We start from the raw sequence: 21,877 nt of genomic DNA, 5'->3' as shown, positions 1-21,877 counted from the left end.
TATAATAAGGGACACCAGATTGTTTAAGCTGAAAAAAGTGTACTGTAGATGTTCATCGTGTTTCACTGTTGCAGTCATGACTGTAGGGTTCTCCCCTGCCGGCAGGCAGCCCTCGGTCGGCCAGAATCCCAAAGTCTGGGTCTGGCGTCGGCTGTTCAACCTAGCTCCCTGACGTCAGAGCGCCAGGAGTATAAAGCTGACAGCCGACGCCTTCTTCTCCAGTCTTTCTTGCCGTGCAGTGATAGCAGTTCGCAAGTGCCGGTCGATTGACTCCTGACGAATTTTTCTACGTACTTCGGTCTGAAGACTTTCTTCTCCACTCAAAGCTAAGTACCCCGTTGGGGAAACTTTTTTCTTGCTCCACTCCGATGTCAGAAAAAGTTAATAATTGTATTTCATGTGGGAAGCAAATACCTCATAAGGATTTTCATTCTTACTGTATTCCTTGCTTGGGCCCTGACCACGACGTAGCTAGTTGTCGGTTTTGTGCTAGATTCAATCAACGTACGATTAAGTGAAGGTACGATTTTGCTTTTCATTACTTCGGTAGACGCTTTAACTACAAAATGTCGTCTGATACTCTTCCATCTACCGGAGTTCACAAGCGTCGCAAGGATAAAGACAGGCCTCCGAGGTACAAATCTGATGATAGCGCACATGTGGAGCCAGCTTCAGGTTCGACTGTCGTCAGTGAGGCGCTTTTGCAGCCCCTGTCATCAGCCATTTCAGAACCGACGGCTGAAACGGACTCTCATGAGGAGCCAACCAGGCCTTTAAATATCTCTGTTGCAGGACCTTCGGACATCGCTCCTTCGGATGGGTCCGGAGCCGCTGTGCAGGTACCGGCTTCCGAAGGGGCTTTCAGGCCTACTCAGCTTCAAGTAAAGGCAAAGACAAAGGCAAAGACTCCTTCTAAATCAACACAGGCCTCTTCTGAACCGGCTCCCAAGTCACAGAAACAGTTACTCAAGATGACGGAGGATTTACTTACAATGATTAGGGGTTCTCATCCCCCTCCAGACAAAAGGCCAAGGCAGGATGTTTATTATGATTCCTCTGATCAGGCTTCTGTTTCCTCAGTTTCTTCTTCTGATCAGGAATATTCTTTTCCTCCTTATGAGGATTCTGATGCGGAAGAATCCATTCCTTCAGCTTCTCCTCCTGAGGATTTTTCCTTTGGGGAAGCTCTGCATGAAATGAGGGAACATTTTCACTGGGAGGGACAGGAGTATTCAGAATCCAAGAAAAGACTGAGGGATTTTTCTTCTTCTTCCCCAACATAGACCCCTGGCTATTCCTCCTGTTTTGGATATTGTGGATGATGCCTTTTCGGAGGCTAATTTAACCCCTGATTCTTTTCTTCCTGCTCCTGTTAAGCCTGATGGGTATTACAGGGTTCCTGATTCCCATCAGTTTTTATACAAGAACCCTGCTGCTGACCCTGAAACCATTTCTCAGGGTCCTAAGGGTGTTAAGGCCGCTACTGCCAAAAATCCTATTCCTACTGAAAAGGATTCTCGAGCCTTGGAAAGATGGGGCAAAAAGGTGTACACTTCTGCTACTTTGTCCATTAGGTCTTTAAACTGTCAGTTTCATATGCTTAAATATCAGCAATTTCTCTTGTCCGTCTTAAAACAGAAATTTACTTCCATTTCTGCCTGTGCAGAGGATAAGGAATTACATGACTTATTGCATGCCACTGAACAAGTTGGGAAGCATGTTTTACACTCTGGATTTGATGCCTTGGAGGCTTCTTGGAGGGCTGTGGCCTCTGGCACAGTCATTAGAAGACATGCATGGCTAAAGGAACAAACTTTACCTGAACAAGTAAAGGCTAAATTCTAAAGGAACAAACTTTACCTGAACAAGTAAAGGCTAAATTATTGGATGCTCCTGTTCAGCATAATGTTTTGTTTGGATCTAAAGCTGAAGAGGTGATTAAAAAGATGGAGGATAAGGCGAAATCCATGCAAACAGTTAAAAATTTCTTACAAGTACAGCCTCCTAGATTTAGCAGAAATTGGCCATCAAAAAACTGGTCCTTTCCCTCTTCAGACAGGCCTCAAAGGGGTAGATATAGACGCTCCAGAGGAAGGTCTCAAACACAAGCTGCTTATAGACCAAGGCAATGTACTGCTTCTACCCCTAGGGGAGGAGAGGACAGGCCACAGTCTCAAAGGAAACAAACTCAATGACTCCCTCTGTTGGGCTGTAGGAACGTCTTGCCTGGAAGCCCCTCTCGGAGGAAAACTCTCTCTCTTTTCTACCAAAATTGGACTCAAATAACCCAGGACAAATGGGTTTTGGATGTGATTTTAAGAGGTTACAAATTCCATTTTCATACCTTGCCAAGGCCAAGCGGATGGCCAGACCTTCCAAAACATCAATGGACGGAGGCCTTAAACCAAGTGGAGGCTCTTTTGGTTATGAATGCCATAGAACTGGTACCTCTTTCAGAGATGGGAAAAGGGTTTTACTCAAGGCTCTTTCTAGTCCCAAGAAAGCAAAATTCATGGAGACCCATTCTGGATCTGTCGGTCTTGAACACCTTTCTAGAGATTCCAAAATTCAAGATGCTTACTCTACAGCAGTTACTTCCAGTGTTGTCCAAAGATGCATGGATGGTGATTTTGGATTTAAAGGAGGCATATTTACACATTCCCATCAGGCAGGATCGCAGAAAATACCTCAGGTTCAAGGCCGGATCGAGGCACTTTCAATTCTCTGCACTGCCCTTTGGATTGTCTACTGCGCCCAGGGTCTTTACCAAATGCCTGGCTCCAGTAGTAGCTTACTGCAGACTCAAGGGAATTCATATTTACCCTTATCTGGACGATTGTCTAATTCAGGCAGACAGCAAGGATGTCTTACTCCAGCATCTAGACTTTGTACAAAACCTCCTCAAATTCCTGGGATTCTCTGTAAACATAAAAAAGTCAAATTTGACACCATCACAACAGTTAACTTTTCTGGGTGCTCTTCTAAACACTACAACCCAGATGGCATTTCTGACATCCGAAAAACAATTACAGCTGGCATCAACTTTCAAAGCCTTGGCAACTTTAACCCATCTATCTGCAAGGAAATTCCTGCAGGCTTTGGGTTACATGGCCTCCTGCATCCTTCTCGTACCATATGCAAGACTACACATGAGGAAAATACAGTGGTACCTAAAAAGTGTATGGTCTCAGCATTACCACAGTTTGGACATACTGATTCCTGTCCTTCCTTGCCTTCAAATGGAATTTATTTGGTGGTCCAGGGCATGTGCTCTAAACAAAGGGAAGCCCTTCCGTGTACCTCCTGCTTCTCAGATTCTAACCACGGACGCCTCGGATTATGCTTGGGGAGCCCATTTTCAGGGCAATTGTCTGCAGGACCTTTGGACAAAGGATCAGAAGCACCTGCATATCAACTTAAAGGAAATGTTAGCCATTCAGAAAGCTCTATTGGCCTTCAGGAATCTCACACAACCAGGACAACTACTGATACGGACAGACAACACCACAGTTATGTGGTACATAAACAAGCAAGGGGGATCTCATTCCTACCCCCTTTGCAGACTAGCTATGGATTTATGGAACACAGCTCTAGCTTGCAATCTGGATCTTCAAGCTCAGTTTCTACCAGGAAAACAAAACTTACTGGCAGACAGTTTGAGCAGAAACCTTTCGGATCCTCATGAGTGGATGCTAGACTCCAAAATATTCGGGATGATAACAGCAGTATGGGGATGTCCTCACATAGATCTCTTTGCATCCCATCTAAATCATCAGCTACAGAATTTGTGCACCAGGACATTCCACAGAGAGGCTTGGAAAGTGGATGCCGTGTCATTCAGTTGGAGGAACCTCTTGGGATATGCCTTTCCGCCTCTACCTCTTCTTCCACGAGTTTTATTGAAGATAAAACAGGACAAACCCAAGATGATAATCTTGTTGGCTCCGAATTGGCCTCGGCAATTTTGGTATCCAACTCTAATAAACCTATGCCTGGAGCCCCCTTGGATTTTACCTCAGTCTCCGAAACTTCTGTCCCAACATCAGGGCCAGGTTCTACACTCTCATGTCAGAACTCTCAGCCTGGCAGCCTGGTTAATCCAGGGCCTTTGATTTCTTCTTTCTTACCCAAGCAGGTTATGGATGTCATTTTAGAAGCCAGACGTCCTAGCACTAGGAAATCTTATGCAGGAAAATGGAAAAGATTTTGTTCCTGGATGCAGGCTCAGGATTCTGATCCTCATCTTCCTAACATTACTTTTATACTACTTTACTTGACGGATCTCTTACATAAGGGTCTCTCTTTCTCTTCCATTAAGATCCATGCTTCTGCTATTTCAGCTCATTATAATACAGACCCTCCCATCTTTTCCCACCAGCTCATGAGACAGTTCCTCAGAGGAGCTTGACCTCTTAGATCTCCTCCTATTCCTGCTTGGGATCTCAATTATGTTTTGGAAAAACTAACCTTGCCTCCTTTTGAGCCTGCCGCTTCTGCTGACATCAAGTTTTTATCTTGGAAGACAGCTATCCTGTTGGCACTAACCTCTGCCAGGAGAGTTTCAGAGTTACAAGCTCTTATGGCGGTGGAACCTTATATTATTTTTCATCAAGACAGGGTATCTTTGAGGACCAATCCGACTTTCATGCCTAAGGTGGTTTCTAAAGTGGCTTTAAATCAAACTATCCACTTGCCAACCTTTTTCCCCACTCCCCAAAATAAAGGGGAAAGGATCTTACATTCCTTGGATGTACATCGACAGCTACGTTTTTACCTGAACAGAACCAAGGACATCAGAAAATCAGAACAATTGTTTGTCTCTTATGCTTCAAGTTCCCAAGGTAAAGCCATTTCTAAACAAACCATTTCTAAATGGATTGCTCATGGAATCAGATTTTGTTATTGACACCATGGAAAGCAAATCCCAGGGAGCATACGGACTCATTCCACCAGAGCTGCTGCCACTTCTGCAGCCTTCCTCAGGGGAGTTCCTACCAAGGACATTTTGGAAGCTGCAACTTGGAGTTCAGTGCATACTTTCTCTAAGCACTATAATTTGCCTCTTTACTCTAAGTCTAGGGCAGGCTTTGCCTCTGCAGTCTTGCAGGGCCTTTTAGCCGCCCCTCCTTCTTTATGACCACCTCCCTTTCTTTCAGCTTTGGGATTCTACCCTACAGACATGACTGCAACAGTGAAACACGATGAACATAGTACAGTTGTGTACACCTACCATAAATGTAGATGTTCGAGTGTCTTCACTGTTGCAGTCTGGGTTTCCCTCCCTCCTGTCCCCTCTTATTTTTACTTTTGTGTGGTTCCTTTTTTCACCATTCTTCTGAGGTGTTTTTGCATAGGTTTTGGGACCATTTTCATTTTGGGACTCCTGACATCTGGGGCAAGAAAAACCGGAGAAGATGGCGTTGGCTGTCAGCTTTATACTCCTGGCGCTCTGACGTCAGGGAGCTAGGTTGAACAGCCGACACCGGACCCAGACTTTGGGATTCTGGCCGACCGAGGGCTGCCTGCCGGCAGGGGAGAACCCTACATTCATGACTGCAACAGTGAAGACACTCGAACATCTACATTTATGGTAGGTGTACACAACTGTACTTTATATAGAAGTCTGTCTCTTTGTTGTATGCTGGTCAGTGGCATATATATCAGCCTGAGAAGAGATGGTAGACCATACAAACTGCTTTTTCTGGGATGGCCTGTACCTTTCCTCCAAAGGTTTCCGTGTATTGGATCAAACCTTGTGTCCCATAGTGTCTTTTTTTGGGGGGAGCAAAGTCAGTTTTCTAAAACTTTGATCATAACTAAACTGAATCAGGGCAACAATAAGGTTGTGCTGCTCAATGCTAGGATCCATAACAAAAAAACAAGCACTACTTACCCTAGAAAATGTGGCTGTATGCATTATCACTGAGACCTGGTTCAGGAGCAGTGGTATCAGTCCTGCAGTGGAGGGCTTCAGTGCCTCTCACTTGTACATAGCCCACCATAGACACTAAAGGCGGGGTATGTCTGTATATTTAAAAAAATAATTTCCAGACACTGTAGACAAGATAACAACTTGAAACAATGCCCAACATTCTATAAACAAAACCCTTTATCACATATAGCGAACTATGGGACACCCCCTGTGACCCTTATCTCCTACCTAACCATCATGGAGTCCCTATGTGTTAAGCTAAATATCATTCTCCTAGGAGACTTCAGCTGTCTCATGTTTATATGTCCTCATACATGTATGCTCAGAGATTTTTAGACTTTATTAATGCAAACTCCAAACACCCAAATCAGCAGAAATAAAATCCTGGGCTTAATCATTAACCAGTATGTGACATCTGTGTTCCCTGCCTGTTGTAATGTCCTCCCTGGTAAAATCAGGCCACAAGTTAGTCACATTCACTTTAAAACTGAAGCCAGAAGAATCCTCCAATACCTCAGTATTCAGAGACTATACAAAGGCTATTCTACTAAAACTGAGTGATGCCCAAACTAAATTTTAATGACCCGTCCACATCATCGATCCCACTGATTATGGGAATCCTTTACTGCAAAGTTCTGTACACAGGTAAATAGGTGCATAGATGCATCTGTCCCACTCAGAAATAAATACAATACACAATTCAAAAATGAACCCTAATGTAAACAGTCTGTATAATAAAAGGAAGAGACTCATTGCATGTAAAAATAAATCTAACTCTCAAGAAGTCAAAACACTCTTGCTAAACTAAACTAGGAACTTCAAATCCTGATCTAATCAACTAAAACCAGATATGAGGTAAATACCCCCCCCCCCCAGGAAAAAGTTAAGCACAAAGCCTTCTTTAACTATGTTACAAATCAAACAAACTGTGTTCAGAGCTAGAGTTAATAGTAAATTATGTCACATACTCAGAATCGGAGGACATAACCAGTCTACTAGCAGATGGACAAATTCAGCTCCAGTTTCACAGCCTTCTCCCCTCCAAGATTCTCCAGTCAGATACCCACATCTATCCCCCTCCTCAAACCTCCTAAAAGCAAGTTCTAAAAGTACTATCTCAGGCCAAGAACACTACATGTATGGGGCCAAGTAACACACCAGGCTGCCAACTGGTTAGCCTGAAACATAGCTTGTCAAACCCACTACATAGGCTATTCAGTAGTGGTGTTAAAACAGTCTTTGTATCAGATTAATTGAGAACAACATCAGTTATTCCCTTGCACAAAGATGGAGCTAGAACCGACCTGGGTAATTACAGACCCATAAACCTGACCAGTCTCGGCTATGGAAAGAATCATTATGACACTAACGAACAGAGATACAGTTGACCTACAGGCCTTAACCCAACCCAATTCAGATTCATCAGGGCTGGCTCTGCTTTCTTATTCTGGCTGACCTCTTCAGTTAAAGTCATTGAGGCTGTAGTCAAGGGCAAATCGGTGCACACTGCCTGTCTGGACTATACAAAGGCATTCAACACCATCCCACACTCTTCATTGTAATAAACTCTCCCAGCAAGATATTAAATCCTAAGTAACTTCCTGGCTAGCACATTAGCACACAAATAGAACACAGGAAGTAAGATCTGTCACTAGTGGAGTGCTGCAAGATTCAGCCCTTCAGCCACGTCTCTATGGCATTTACTTCCTGGAGGTCAGAGCTAATATTAAGGGATTGTGGCTGACCAAGTTTGCAGATGACTGTAAACTTAGTGTCATCGTAAACTCCTCATGGGACACTGAACCTAGTAAAGTGTCTGTCACAAACAAATAGTTGGTACCAAAAAACCTGGACCAAAGCTAAATGCTAAGACATGTATAATTGTATCCTTAAGCAAGCATAACTGCCTTTGTAACTGCTACATTGACAGCATCCCCTAAAAACCGTTGTTAGAGATCTGACAACCTATGTTGACAGTGAACCTTTTTGATAACTATATATCCTGTATTATAAGGAAGGCCTTTTTCAATGCACAGCATCTTATTGAAGGGAGGTTATTTGCTCCTCTGTACTCGGCACCCAGTAGTCCAATTATGAGGTATAATGCCCCTTTCAGTAGGTACCTTTTCAAACAATGTTTTTCACAAAAACTATGCAGACCATCTCCTAGCTCTGTCGCTCTTGGCAATTACAGGCTACTGAAGGGTGAACTCTGCCTCACATATAGAGCCACATCAGACCCTGTTCTGTCAGAACTATTGCACATTCAGAAGTCCAGTGGTATCAGAAACACCTGCTCAAATTTCTTTATTCTGAGCATCCTGGAGGGATAGGTATGAGTCACATAGAATAGCACTTCTAATCAAAGCATCTTCCCTTCCAGATAAAGCAGAATACTTCTTCACTGTTCAGATGTAATATGGACGTATGAATGGGTAACCATAAATTCAACCATAGTTTAGCACCAGTGGCCCTCATGGATAGGAGAAATATGCAAGTACCCAACACACTTGTGTGGTCTGTCTTTGGAGATTCATTTGGCAGAATATAAAGGCTAAAAATTATCATGGGAATGCGGGACTAGGATTCTTAAGATCCTCGTAGATCAATAACCTAGTAAGCAACTATGAAAAAAGACCTCCTACAACTCCACAAACAAATTCCACTTAATGCACCAACAAGTACAGACAACGCACACCCCTGGTTTATGTCCCACTGTAAAGACTTTCTCAGTCCTATTCCTATACAACAGCAGTATATGCTTCACATAACATGGTAAGATAAATATGGGGAAGTCAACATTGAAGAAAGCAAAATCTACAAAAAATGAATTTAAGCTTAACAAGTTTATTACATGTTAATACAAACTGCTGTCTCACAAGTACTGCTTTTCCAGATTTGGTCCAAAGCTATGGGAATCTCTCCATTTTCATATCCACATCACTTCTTACCCATCATTCCAGGCTGAATTGAAAGCTGTTTGCCATTTAAATCATTCTAAATTCAAATGTTATCATTCAGGACGTGTAACATAGCAGCCTCTTTCATATCGTATTCTCACGTATAATGTTCAGCTCTCAGTACACTTTCACTTCATCTGTTTTATCACCTACTCTAACCTTCAGTCTCTAGCTTATCCATACCACCTTTCCTCTTCGGTTCCTTTTACTTCTTTTTTATAAATTTTTTTTTTTTGGTAGATAATGTATCTAATACTATATGTAGTGGTGCAGTTCTATACACACCGTTGAGTATTTTACGGAACTGTTAATATATTTCCTGTGTGAATTTATCCAGCGGTAACTAACTGTTCCATTGTATGATCTTGTGCATTTTGTTTTGATACTTCCACTGCTTCCAAGCTGAAACTGCAATTGTTCCTTTGAGGTCAGAGCTTTACCCAGCTAAACAAATTCTAAAAACAAGGTGCAGCCATGTTACAGGAGTAAGTAAATCCTATAGTTAAAAGGGAAGAGGAAGGGTTAGGAAAGGATGAAGATGCATGGAAAAACATCCATCACACATTTAAGAGGGAAATGGAGATTTTAGTGGGGAAGTTGAAGAGCTGTTAATAAAAGGAGATTGCAGCAATGTGGCACATACATGAGTACTAATGTTGGTGTTGCGGTTTTATGTTCTGAAAGCTAATAAAATTATGTAAATAAAAACAAAAGCCAACATATCAAAACGAGGCTGTAAATATTTTCATAGATCCAAGCCCCAGAATTCCTCTGACTTGTTAATTTAGCTATGTGCTTTGTGGTGAAAACAGTGCACTATGGTTTGTTTTTGCTGAAATGAAAAAGAGCACAATCTGCTGTTTACCAGTTATCTCTGCAGAAATCGAGGTCTGTATGACAGAAGAGGATAGTCAAACCCATCTCACCTGCTCTTTTAGTTACCAGCTGTTTCTCTTCTTGTTTAACTACCAGTTGGAAAAAGAACAGCAACAAGGTTGAAACTATGAAGGATATTCCCTACAGTAGGATGTTTAAGCCTGCTATTTTGGACCTATACAATTCACTTCTGTTTACATGTTACTTAAAGACTCAAGCATACAGGGATACACAGATCTTGTTGGCAGCATCTTTTGGTTGCAAGCTTTGCATAGCCTAAATATGAAAAGAGCATTTGACACTGTGACCCACAACCAAATGCAGGACATTGAAGAAAATTGTGTGGGCCAAGAAGTCTTAAATGAGTTCTCTGTGTGTCGGGTAGAATGGGTTCAGGCTCCTAGGCAGCGAGACATTTCCCTGTGGTACATTTGACTGGGGACACATGGCTGAAGTGACATTCAGCTGCAGAGAAATATGGCTGTTTGCAAATTCCCTGTGGGCAAAGAGAAGCACACACTGCCATGCTCACAGCTTTAATAGCCAAAGGTATGGTGGCAGAAGAAGTAATGAGTGTTGTGCTCATTGTAGAGGACATACTTATATAACTACAACATGTAGAAGTGTGCTACAGCATGGAGGAAATCCTGCAGGCTACTGTAGTCACATGTATGCTCCAGTATGCATTTTAGGTAATGTTCCCTAGACACTGTGAAGGGGGAAGTGGTCCACACACTCCAATTATAAAGGCACTGCCCATTGTGCACTGCATTTTTACTGCCACTGACATGCCCTCTGGCCAGCCTGCTGCAGATGCCTGCCATATTGCCTGTTGTCTCATGTTTCCTTGGAGACCATGGACATTGTTTTCCCCCTGTACATTTGGTTATTAAAGCTGTGGGCATGGCAGTGTATGCTTCTCTTTGCCCACAGGGACTTTGCAAACAGCCATATTTCTCTGCAGCTGAATGTCACTTCAGCCATGTGTCCCCAGTCAAATGTACCACAGGGAAATGTCTCGCTGCCTAGGAGCCTGAACCCGGGTAGAACATTCCTTGTGGTTTGTGGAAACTGTGCTTCAAACACAGGAACATTCAAAGCAGGAATTGCCCTGGTATTTGTACTTAATTGTCTGTAGTTAATCCTGACAAACATTTCAAACAGTCAGCCGTGATACTGTCACCCTTAGCGGCAACCTTTAACCTTGTACCTGCCTTTCCCAAAATAACCTCAGCCACCTGAAGCAACACGCCTCAGGAAATTAGGAAAAGAGGCAAAAATAAATGGCTACTGGTAAATAATAAAAATAAAGTGTAACATCTGCCCTTTGCTGTCCCCCTCCCATTCTAAAATAGTTACTATTTACATTGGCTGTGAACAGCAGTGAATAGTCTGAAGTGAGGTGGTGGTTCTTATGTTTGTCATGGGAAAGTGCCAGCTTTTGGCTGCTTGGATTGGGGGGTATCTTTTCATTTTTGCGCTACCATACAGTCACCATTCTGTCCTGAATGAGCATGCCTAATTTTTATTACGCAATCACTTGGGAAACAATTAAATTAAAAAAGTAAATGAACTGAAAAAAATATATATACTGCGAGCTACACCAAGGTTCTTAAGCTTGGTGTGCTCTATTGGTAAATGACAATGCTTTATGTTTTGGAATTTGCCATCCACCATGGTATGATGCATTTATTTTGTGAGTGGGGGTTTTCAGAGTATTGATTTTACAGCTGATGTTTGTTAATAACTTGTATCCCTGTTTTTGTTTTTGTTTTTTTAGTTTCTCCATACTATCGGACAAAGCTTAGGGGACTGTATACAACGGCAAAGGCTGATGCAGAAGCTGAATGCAAGTAAGTTTTGACATGTCCAGCTGTGTTCTGCCTCCTCCCAAAAGAAGAAATTAGGAATTACTGTGATGAAATCTGCTTTTTCATTTTAGTGTTTGTCATAAGTTGTAAAATTAAAAATCATACATACACTTTTAATTCATAATTCTTGTGACTTTTTCTCAGTATTCTGCGAAAAGCCCTGGATAAAATTGCAGAGATCAAGTCTTTGTTGGATGAACGCCGTATAGGTAGGTAATCTACCATTTGGAAGTAGCTCCTTACTGGAGTATTCTTTGCAGTTGCAATATGTCATGCTTTGTCCTTGCTGTTCTGTCTTTAGGTGTAGTGTACGTTGTTGTGTAGGCAAGCAGATTGTCATAATACACACAGAACACAGAGAATGGAGATTAATTTTTTTTTTTTATTGACAGATTTTATTTCTTGATTTTTTTTTCTGCTCTCCCAAGTATGTGCTACAGATGTAACTGTGTTTCTCTGTCAAGTGTCGGACTTATCAGTCAGTATTGGCATAGAGGCTCCCCTGCAGTCATATGGGTTTTGCAGTTGGTAGTATGTCAGGTCCTTTCCTCCCTATTTTTTCTCTGTAAGCAGTATACATGGTTGTGTAGGTAAGCAAGTTGTCATATTCTACATAGAAGACAGAACATACATATTTAGCTGCTTTGTGTAGTGACAGATTTTATTTTATTCTGCTCTCCCATGTATGTACTACAGATGTAACTGTGTTCCTTTGTCAGGCAGGGCAGGCTGCTGATGTGGCTTTTGAGGCTGATTTATCAGTCTGTCTCCGTAAAATTAAACCGCTGCAGTCATATGATGTTAGTTGGACAGGGAAGCATGAATTTTGTCTTGTAGAGGCCGAAACTCCCATTTTTTAATGTTGGGAGTCTTGTGCAGATGGGTTAGGACGTTGGATGGTGATGTCCTTCAAGGATGCATCTGCAGTCCTAACAAATGGGTTGTCCTGTCGTCAGGCAGCCCTTCGGTCGGCCGGATTCCAAAGTCTGGGTCTGGCCTCGGCTGATGTCGCACTTCACCCGACGTCATAGCTGCAGTTCTTCGGGTATAAAGGTATCGGCCGACACCATTTTCCTCAGTCTTTCTTGCCACGTGGCGCCCGAAGCAGAAGCTGTTCGCAAGTGCCGGTCGGTCAGAACCAGAGATTACTACTACCGAAGACTTCTAAAAAGCTAAGTACCCCGTTGGGGACTCTTTCTTGCCTCAGCCGATGTCAGAAAAAGTGAATAACTGTTTAACTTGTGGGAAACAAATACCTCATAAAGATTTCCACTCTTACTGCCTACCTTGTTTAGGCCCAGACCACGACGTAGCAGCTTGTCTAGCCTGTGCTTCTTTCAACCGGCGGACACTTAGACGTCGGTCGGAATTTGCTGAGGAGTTTTTCGGCTCCGCTTTTGCTTACAATATGCCGTCGGAAACTCCGACTTTGCAATTAACTAAAAAGCGCAAGGAAAAGGACCGACACTCGCGGTCCGCGGTTTCGGCCGAAACTGCGGTTAAGTCAACCGCGAGTGTCTCAGTTTCGCTGAAACCGAGTCCCGGTTCTTCCTTCGCCGGCTTGCCTCCTACCGAGGCCTCATCCAGCATGGCTGAATCTGCTACTGAAATCCCACCTGCTCTTGCAGGTTCACAGGATTTATCTGATACTATTCCTTTAGACATATCTACTCCTGCACGTGGAGCTGCTAGGCCCCCTGCATCCATGTCGATTAAGGCTTTTGCCAGGGCTAAAGCAGCAAAATCTACCAAGACTGTGCCTGCTAAGACCCCCTCTCACAGGCCTAGCTCTAGTACTCAAATGCTTAGTCTAGCAGAGGATCTCATTTCTTTGATCTGGGGATCCCAACCTCACCCTGACAGGGCCTCTCACCCACCTCCAGAGAAGAGGCCTAGAGCAGAGCCCCCTGAGCCAGTCTCTTCAGATTACTCCTCTGATGATTCAGAAAATACAAACCCTCCAGAGGGCCCTTATTCTCCTTATGAGGACTCTGATGCAGAAGACTCCATTCCTTCTGCCTCTCCGCCTGAGGAATTTTCTTTTGGGGAAACCTTGCATGCTATGAGGGAACAATTTCAATGGCAGGGCCAGGATTTTACAGACTCTAGGAAAAGGCTTAGGACCTTTTTGCATTTGCCACAGCATAGGCCTTTAGCCATTCCTCCAGTACTTACTGTTGTGGATGATGCATTTAATGATGCTTGTACTGCTCCTGATTCACTTCCTCCGGCCCCTGCTAAGCCCGACAGGTACTACAGGGTTCCGGACACACATTATCATTTGTATAAGGCTCCTTTTGCAGATCCTGAAACTATTTCCCAGGGACCCAAGGCAGTAGCAGCTACATCTGCCAAAAACCCCCTCCCCTCTGAAAGGGAATCTAGGGCCTTAGAGAGATGGGGTAAAAAAGTTTATACTTCTGCTACTCTTTCGGCTAGGGCCTTAAACTGTCAATTCCACATGATTCAGTATCAGGAATTTATGTTAGATCAGTTAACTAAAAAACTGTCCTCGTCTGAACCATTAGACAAAACATCTGTTCAGGAAATGGTACATAACATTCAGCAGGTCAGTAATCATTCCTTAAAATGCGGCTATGATGCACTGGAGGCTTCCTTTAGATCAGCTATGACTGGTACAGTGATCAGAAGGCATGCATGGTTAAAAGAGCAGTCCTTACCAGACCATGTTAAATCAAAGCTCCTTGATGCTCCCATGGATAAGCTCAATTTGTTTGGCTCCCCTGCACAGCAGGTGCTGAAGAAGGTGGAAGAGAAAGCAAAATCTGTCCAGACAGTCAAGGATTTCTTACAGGTCCAGCCTCCAAGGTTTAGTAGGAACTGGCCTTCCAAGAATTGGTCCTTTCCAAACACCTGCAGAGCTCAGCGAGGCAGGAATAGGCGCCCAAGAGGCAGGGGTCAATCCAGAGGTGCCTACAGGGGATGTCAGTGGCAGCCTAACAATCAGCGAAGTACTGCCACAGATCCAGCCACCACCACTTCCACAGGACAATCACAGTGACTTGGCTCTGAGACCGCCTACCAGGGAACAGCTAGAAGCACCCTTAGGTGGAAAGCTAGCCTTATTTTCAGTAAACTGGCATCACATCACAGGAGACAAATGGATTTTACAGACAATAGACCAAGGTTACAGGTTTCGCTTCCATACTCTACCAAGGAAGAGAGGCATGCCTAACCTACCTCCAAATCAAAAGACAAAAGCTCTAGAACAAATAGACCACTTAATAAGGATGAGAGCTATAGAAAAGGTACCGTCTATGGAACAAGGCCAAGGATTTTACTCCAGACTTTTCCTGGTGCCAAGAAAAGAAAACCAATGGAGACCTATTCTCGACCTGTCCGCTCTAAACACATACCTCATTGTTCCAAAATTCAAAATGCTGACCCTACAGCAGCTTCTTCCCATGCTGGGCAAGGAGTCTTGGCTGGTAACTCTAGATCTCAAGGAGGCATACCTGCACGTCCCCATACGACCAAATTGCAGAAGATACCTCAGATTTCTTGCAGGATCAGAGCATTATCAATTCTCAGCATTGCCCTTTGGCTTGTCTACTGCGCCCAGATTATTCACGAAATGCCTGGCATCAGTAATTGCTCATTGCAGGCTTCAGGGAATTCAAATTTATCCTTACCTGGACGACTGCCTGTTACAAGCGGACAACAAAAACAAACTAGCAAAAGATTTGAAAAAGGTCATTCATCTACTGCAAGCCCTGGGATACACAGTCAATATAAAAAAGTCAAGGCTGATACCATCCCAGAGGATAACTTTCTTGGGTGCAGAACTGGACACATCAAATCAAATGGCATCCCTCACAGCAGAAAAGCAGAAGCACCTTCCTCTCTATTTCATGGCATTAACAACGCAGAACCAGCTAACAGCAAGGAAAGTCCTGCAAGCCCTGGGTTACATGGCATCCTGCATAATATTGATTCCACATGCCAGACTACATATGAGGACGTTGCAATGGAACCTAAGGAATTTATGGTCTCAGCACAAGCACAGCCTAGAAACCCAAATTCCAATAATTCCATGCCTGAAGCAAGAATTCCAATGGTGGGCTCAGGTCTGTCAATTGAACAAAGGACTGCCCTTCCACAGCCCTCAACCAAGCCAGACTATCACAACGGACGCCTCAGACCTCGGTTGGGGGGCACACATGCTGGACAAGTGCATACAAGGCTTATGGACTCAAGACCAGCTAAACCTACACATAAATCAAAAGGAGATGCTGGCAGTAAAACTGGCAATTCAGGCATTCAGACCGTTTCTTCGACAGGGTCAACTGCTGATAAGGACGGACAACACCACAGTTATGTGGTACATCAACAAACAGGGAGGCACACATTCATACCTTCTATGCCGGATGGCAATGGACCTCTGGAATGTGGCCCTGAGCTTCGACATTCAGCTACAGGCAATATTTGTACCAGGAAAAGAAAATATACTAGCAGACATCCTAAGCAGAACTACCACGGATGCCCACGAATGGATGCTGCATCCAGACATCTTCAAATCCATTACAAGGAAATGGGAACTACCAGAAATAGACTTATTCGCATCCCCACACAACCACCAATTGAAAAAGTTCTGCACGAGGGCATACCACCCACTTGCTTGGAAGGTGGACTCCCTATCTTTCAGTTGGAAAAACCTGACAGCATATGCATTCCCACCTCTTCCTTTGATGCACAAGGTGCTATTGAAGATCAAAGAAGACCGCCCAAGGATCATCCTGATAGCTCCAGACTGGCCGAGGCAGCATTGGTACCCATTACTGAGGAGTATGTCTCGGGAACAAATATGGCCTCTGCCCCCAGTTCCCTTACTGCTAACACAGAACAACTTCAAAACACTGCATCCAAACCTAAAAACACTGCAGCTGACTGCCTGGAACATTGCATAAGACAAAATAACCCAGATTTATCTCAAAGGGTTAAAGACATTATCTTGGAGGCTCGCAGACCCTCAACAAGAAAAACTTATTCAGCAAAATGGAAAAGATATCTCATTTGGAGTGCAGCAAAAGGAGGAAATGTGTCACTGGTAAACATAGCTAACATCTTGGAATACTTGGCAGAACATTTCCACAATGGCCTGTCCTACTCTTCCATTAAGATTCATGCATCAGCTATTTCAGCAGAATACAACATGGACCCTCCAGTCTTCTCACATCCTCTACTCAGGCAGTTTCTGAGAGGAATTAAAAATGTAAAACCACCAAGGAAGCCACCATTGCCCGCATGGGACTTGAACTTTGTGCTAGAAAAGTTGACACTCCCTCCTTTTGAGCCAGCAGCAACAGCAGAATTACAGTACTTATCATGGAAAACTGCTTTCCTGCTTGCAATCACTTCAGCAAGAAGGGTTTCTGAATTACAGGCATTAATGGCAGTACAGCCCTTCCTTATCTTCCATCAAGATAGAGTGTCCATGAGAACTAATCCTACTTTTATGCCAAAGGTGGTCTCCAGGGTATCTTTAAACCAAGCTATCCACCTGCCTACATTCTTCCCCAACCCACAGAACAGGGGAGAAAGACTATTACATACCTTGGATGTACATAGGCAATTCGCTACTACCTGGACAGAACCAAGAGCAATAGAAAAACTGACCAGCTACTGGTAGCATATGCAACAGGAATGGAAGGAAAAGCAATTTCAAAACAGACAATCTCTAAGTGGATAGGAAATTGCATTAGATTTTGTTACTCTTACCATGGAAAAACAACTCCAGAAAACATCAGACCTCACTCCACAAGGGCTACAGCCACTACTACAGCTTTTTACGAGTGGCTACCAAAGACATTTTAGAGGCTGCTACTTGGAGCTCCGTGCATACATTTGCCAAGCATTATAATCTACCCTTATACTCCAGATCCCGAGCAGGTTTTGCCACTGCTGTTTTGCAAGGGATCTTAACTACACCGTAATCTTATTATTACCTCCTCCCCCAGTTTGGCTATGGTATTCTACCCATTTGTTAGGACTGCAGATGCATCCTTGAAGGACATAGTACAGTTTTGTACCTACCATAAATGTAGATGTCCAAGAGGTATGCATCTGCAGTCAGGATTACCCTCCCTCCTTCCCCTCTGTGGTACTCCTAGGGTATTTGCCCATCTTCTAGCTAGCTGGGGGAATCTATTATGGTGTATTTGTTTGTATATATGTATATGCATGTTTATTTTTATTTGCTCTCTGTTATTTGGAAACTTTTACATTTATCCAAATTTAGCCTTCCTAGAGGGCACCTGGCATCTGGGGCAAGAAACACTGAGGAAAATGGCGTCGGCTGATACCTTTATACCCGAAGAACTGCAGCTATGACGTCGGGTAAAGTGCGACATCAGCCGAGGCCAGACCCAGACTTTGGAATCCGGCCGACCGAAGGGCTGCCTGACGACAGGACAACCCATTTGTTAGGACTGCAGATGCATACCTCTCGGACATCTACATTTATGGTAGGTACAAAACTGTACATGTTAAGTTGTCAATCTCGCCTTCATTCTTGCTTGATGGGTTCGGAGCCGACTCGGCACTTGCTTTAGCTCGAGAACTCCTTTTACCAGCTCGAGGCAGCCCCATATCCCATGATGCAAGGCAGGAAGTACCCAGATCTCGTTGCCGCTTGGGAGGTCTTCTCTTTACCAGCTCCTGGTAAGTAGTTCACATTTGTGATATTTAAGCCCCTTCTTTTAGTTAAAACTAATATTTTTGATAGTTTAATTTAATTTTAACCTTTTTCTGACAGAAATCCCTGTCTCTTTTAATTTTTTTTAGTCAGTCAATTTTCCTTATCCCATCCCCCCCCCCTGTTAGGGTGTGTGTGTTGGTGTTTTTTACCAAATACCTCTTGGTATTAGTTTAATTTACTTTGACTGGTGTGTGTGTGTGTTGTGTTTAGGCACCATGTCTAAGGAGAGGGTTTCAGGTTTTAAGAAGTGTGACTCGTGCTGTCAGAAGATGTCTCTGACAGGCGGTCACACTTGCCTGTACTGTTTGGGCCCTCTTCACCTGCAGGACTCCTGTGCTATTTGTCACCTTCAGCCAGAGAGTCCTGCAGGAGAGCAATAAGTTGATTCTCAGGGGTCTTCTTAAGCGGAGGGCTCTCCGGCTAAGTCGGCTCCACAAAATCAACCAAAACTGCCAAGGCCCAGGCTTCTGTTTCTAAGCCTGCGGCCTCGGCTCCGACTCGTATAGAGTCGAGATCGGCTCGGCTGGAGCCGATTCTGATCCACAAAGCTTTCGGCGCCGATGGCTATCGGTGCGAATCTGCTGACCACTGTGGCTCCGATCGGCTCCGACACCCGAGCATCGGTGTCGGCTCGTCGGCTCCGACACCCATGTGGCACAGGCATCGGTGTCGGCTCGATCGGCTCCGACACCGTTACTTAGTAGCTGTATCGGCTCCGGCTGGAGCCTATACATCGAGACGTTCTGCCGGCTCTGAGAAATCGGTGCCGACAGGATCAGTAGTATCGGCTCCGATGGCCCATTCCAGGAAGAGGTCGAGGTCTCCTTCCTTGGAGCCGATACTTTCGGCTCAGGCTGCGCCTCTTCTATCGAAACGGAGCCACCGGAGCCGATCTTCAAGGTCATCCAGGTTGTCAGATCATGACCTAGAGAGTGGTCAGTAGATTGCTCAAGTCACAGGTACTGGCCCAAATGCTACACAGTCCGTCTCAGCAGGCGACTGTTGGTCCACACCCGTTACAGTTCCTCCTTCACTCTACCCCAGAGTTTGGAGTTGGAGTCTTGGGCATGGTTACTGCTTGGCTGGAGGCGGATACCTCCTTCTGTCCCTTCAGCCCCTACTCTTATCTCCTCTTCCTTAGAGGGATTGTGGTCGGGCTTCCATGGTCTCCTCCGAGGGGTGAGTGGCATCGGACCCTTGTCCGAGCCCGCTCTTCCCTTGGAGCCTCGCCTTGGTGAGCTCGGCTCCGACATCTGCCTCAAGACTTCCCTTCGGTGGCCCCTGGGTTCCTAGCTCTTGGAGCGGGTTCTCTCGGACCTGCCTGGGAGGAGCATTGAGGTGATGAAGAGTGTACTGGCCACTGGTATCAGTCAGCAGTCTCTTCCGTAGCTCCTCCCTCTATTGTACCTGTTGACATCTCTGCCACTTCTCTTGCTATAGGACCCAGAGATCCTCCGCCTCAGGTTTCCCCATTGGGAATTTCCCCTCTTCCGAGGATTCTCCTGATGTTTGGGAGATCCTCCTAGGAAGAGGACTTGTAAGAGGAAGCATGTAGACTCCCTGAGTCTGTCACTTGGATACTGACTTTGATGAGTCAGAGGGATCCCTAGATCCCCTCTGAGGATGTCTCCTTCTCAGACATCCTAGAACTTCTGAAACAGAGGGAAACTGGCCCACCAACAATCCCTCTGAGGATGAGTCAGTATACCTAGAGGCGTTTGGATCTCGGCCCTCCACCTCCTGGGTGTCTCCGCCTTCGACCCCTTATGCAGGTTATTGCACGAAGGCGTGGACAGCTCCTGACTCTGTAGAGCCAGTCCCTAGGAGGCCTTCTAAATTTATCACTGCCCTAGTGACAAACAATTCCTTACCAAGGGTGTCCCGCTGATGCCATGGTGGTGGCTGCGGCCACCAAAAGGAACTTGCAGATCCTTCCGTGCCCGTCCATCCTCCTAATAAGGACTCTAGGACCATGGATAGATGCGAACAGCGTGGCAAGCGGATGTTTTCCTCAGCGACCTTTGCTATCGTTCGCTGAATTATCTTTGTCACTTCACCAGACTCCAGAGAGATATCCTGAAGGAGCTGGGAGAAGTAGTTCAGGATCCTACAGCTGCAGGGGCTCAAGAAAGATTGCGCTAGGAACCCTCAATTCCATTGCTAACTCCTCCATGCGGCTAATATCTTATGCTGCGGATGGGTAGAGCGAGCACAGGTGTGGCTCTTAGGCGCCAAGCCTGGATGCGGCTATGTGATTTTGCGGATCCCTTTAAGGCGTCCTTCACAAATTCTCCCTTTGATGGGTCAGCTTTGTTTGGCCCTCAGGTGAAGGAGACCTTGACCAGGTGTGAGCAGGACGGCAAGACTCTTTCTGCTGTTGGAGTCCGTTTTCCACCCCTTCTAGGCCTTATCCCAAAGGACAGAAGGGTGGGAAGATGTGGTTCCGTAAATCCCAAGGAGTCACGCGATTCACGTGGTCAGTTTACCCCTAGAGGCAGAGGGGTAACAACAACAGACGCCGCTCTAGAGGCAGAGGGGGGTCGAAGAACCAGGGCAACAGGGAGTCTCTTCCTGAGAAGCCTTTTCAGCATCCCTGAGGTGGTGCCCGGCTGTCCCTCCTTGGAGGCAGTCGGGAAGATTATCACTGTACCCAGAAGCCTGGCATTCCCTCACTCAAGACAGATGGGTACAGTCGATCATATCCAAGGGTTACATAATTCCTTTCGAGGAAAGTCCCTTCTCCTCAAGTTCCCTTCCAGATGTACCACCGGTCTAAGGGACATTGCAGAGTTAGAAATCGCAAAACTACTGCAAAAGAGCCATTCAGCCAGTTACAATAGACCATTCAGAGCCGGAATCTACTCAAGGTTCTTTTGGTCCCCAAAAGACGGGAGACTGGAGACCAATATTGGATCTCAGCAGACTCAACAAGTCTGTCAGGAAGACAAGATTCGAATGGTCACTCTTCAGTCAATTCTGCCCTTCTTACAGAAGGACAACTGGATGTGCTCAATAGATCTTCAGGATGCGTACTATCACATCAAAATTCACAGACGCTCAGGAGATTTCTCCGCTTCGGCTGGGGTCCAGTCATTTCAGTTCAGAGCCCTGCCCTTTGGTCTCACTACAGCCCCAGAGTGTTCACCAAATGCATGGCAGTGGTCACGGCTCACCTGAGGCGTCAAGGATTCCAGGTGTTTCATCTCGACGACTGGCTCCTGTCAGCCACCACCAGGCATCAGCTTATACAAGCCAGGGATTACACAATAGACCTTTGTTCTCATTTGGGCATCTCAGTCAACTTCCAAAAGTCATCCTTATCGCCCTGCCAGTCTATTACCTTCATAGGCAAACTTAAACACTGTTCGGATGTCAGCTACCCTTACAGAACAAAGAGTTTCAGACATTCAGACTCATGTCAGGATCATTCTGGCCAGCAAGAAAGTACAGGCCAGAATGGTTCTAAAGGTATTAGGTCTCATGGCTGCGGCCATCACTCTTCTTCCCTGGCTCGATTCTA

At 44.9% G+C, this 21,877-nt stretch overlaps 1 protein-coding gene across 3 annotated transcripts in view; it reads left to right on the top strand.

Annotated features, from left to right (window-relative positions):
- The window catches only part of SGF29 (SAGA complex associated factor 29), a 176,924-nt gene that overhangs the window by 63,959 nt on the left and 91,088 nt on the right, over positions 1–21,877 (top strand). For all 3 annotated transcript variants that reach the window (XM_044086261.1, XM_044086262.1, XM_044086263.1), the window contains exons 4-5: positions 11,549–11,621; positions 11,784–11,848. In XM_044086261.1, the coding sequence (XP_043942196.1) occupies positions 11,549–11,621; positions 11,784–11,848 (138 nt within the window). The remainder of the gene's footprint in view (positions 1–11,548; positions 11,622–11,783; positions 11,849–21,877) is intronic.

The sequence above is a fragment of the Protopterus annectens genome, chromosome 10.part0 (assembly GCF_019279795.1).
Source record: "Protopterus annectens isolate FY-2018-M chromosome 10.part0, PAN1.0, whole genome shotgun sequence".
Classification (NCBI taxonomy): domain Eukaryota; kingdom Metazoa; phylum Chordata; order Ceratodontiformes; family Protopteridae; genus Protopterus; species Protopterus annectens.
The sequence above is the reverse complement of the archived record's forward strand: the minus strand, read 5'-3'. Positions and strand labels throughout refer to the sequence as shown.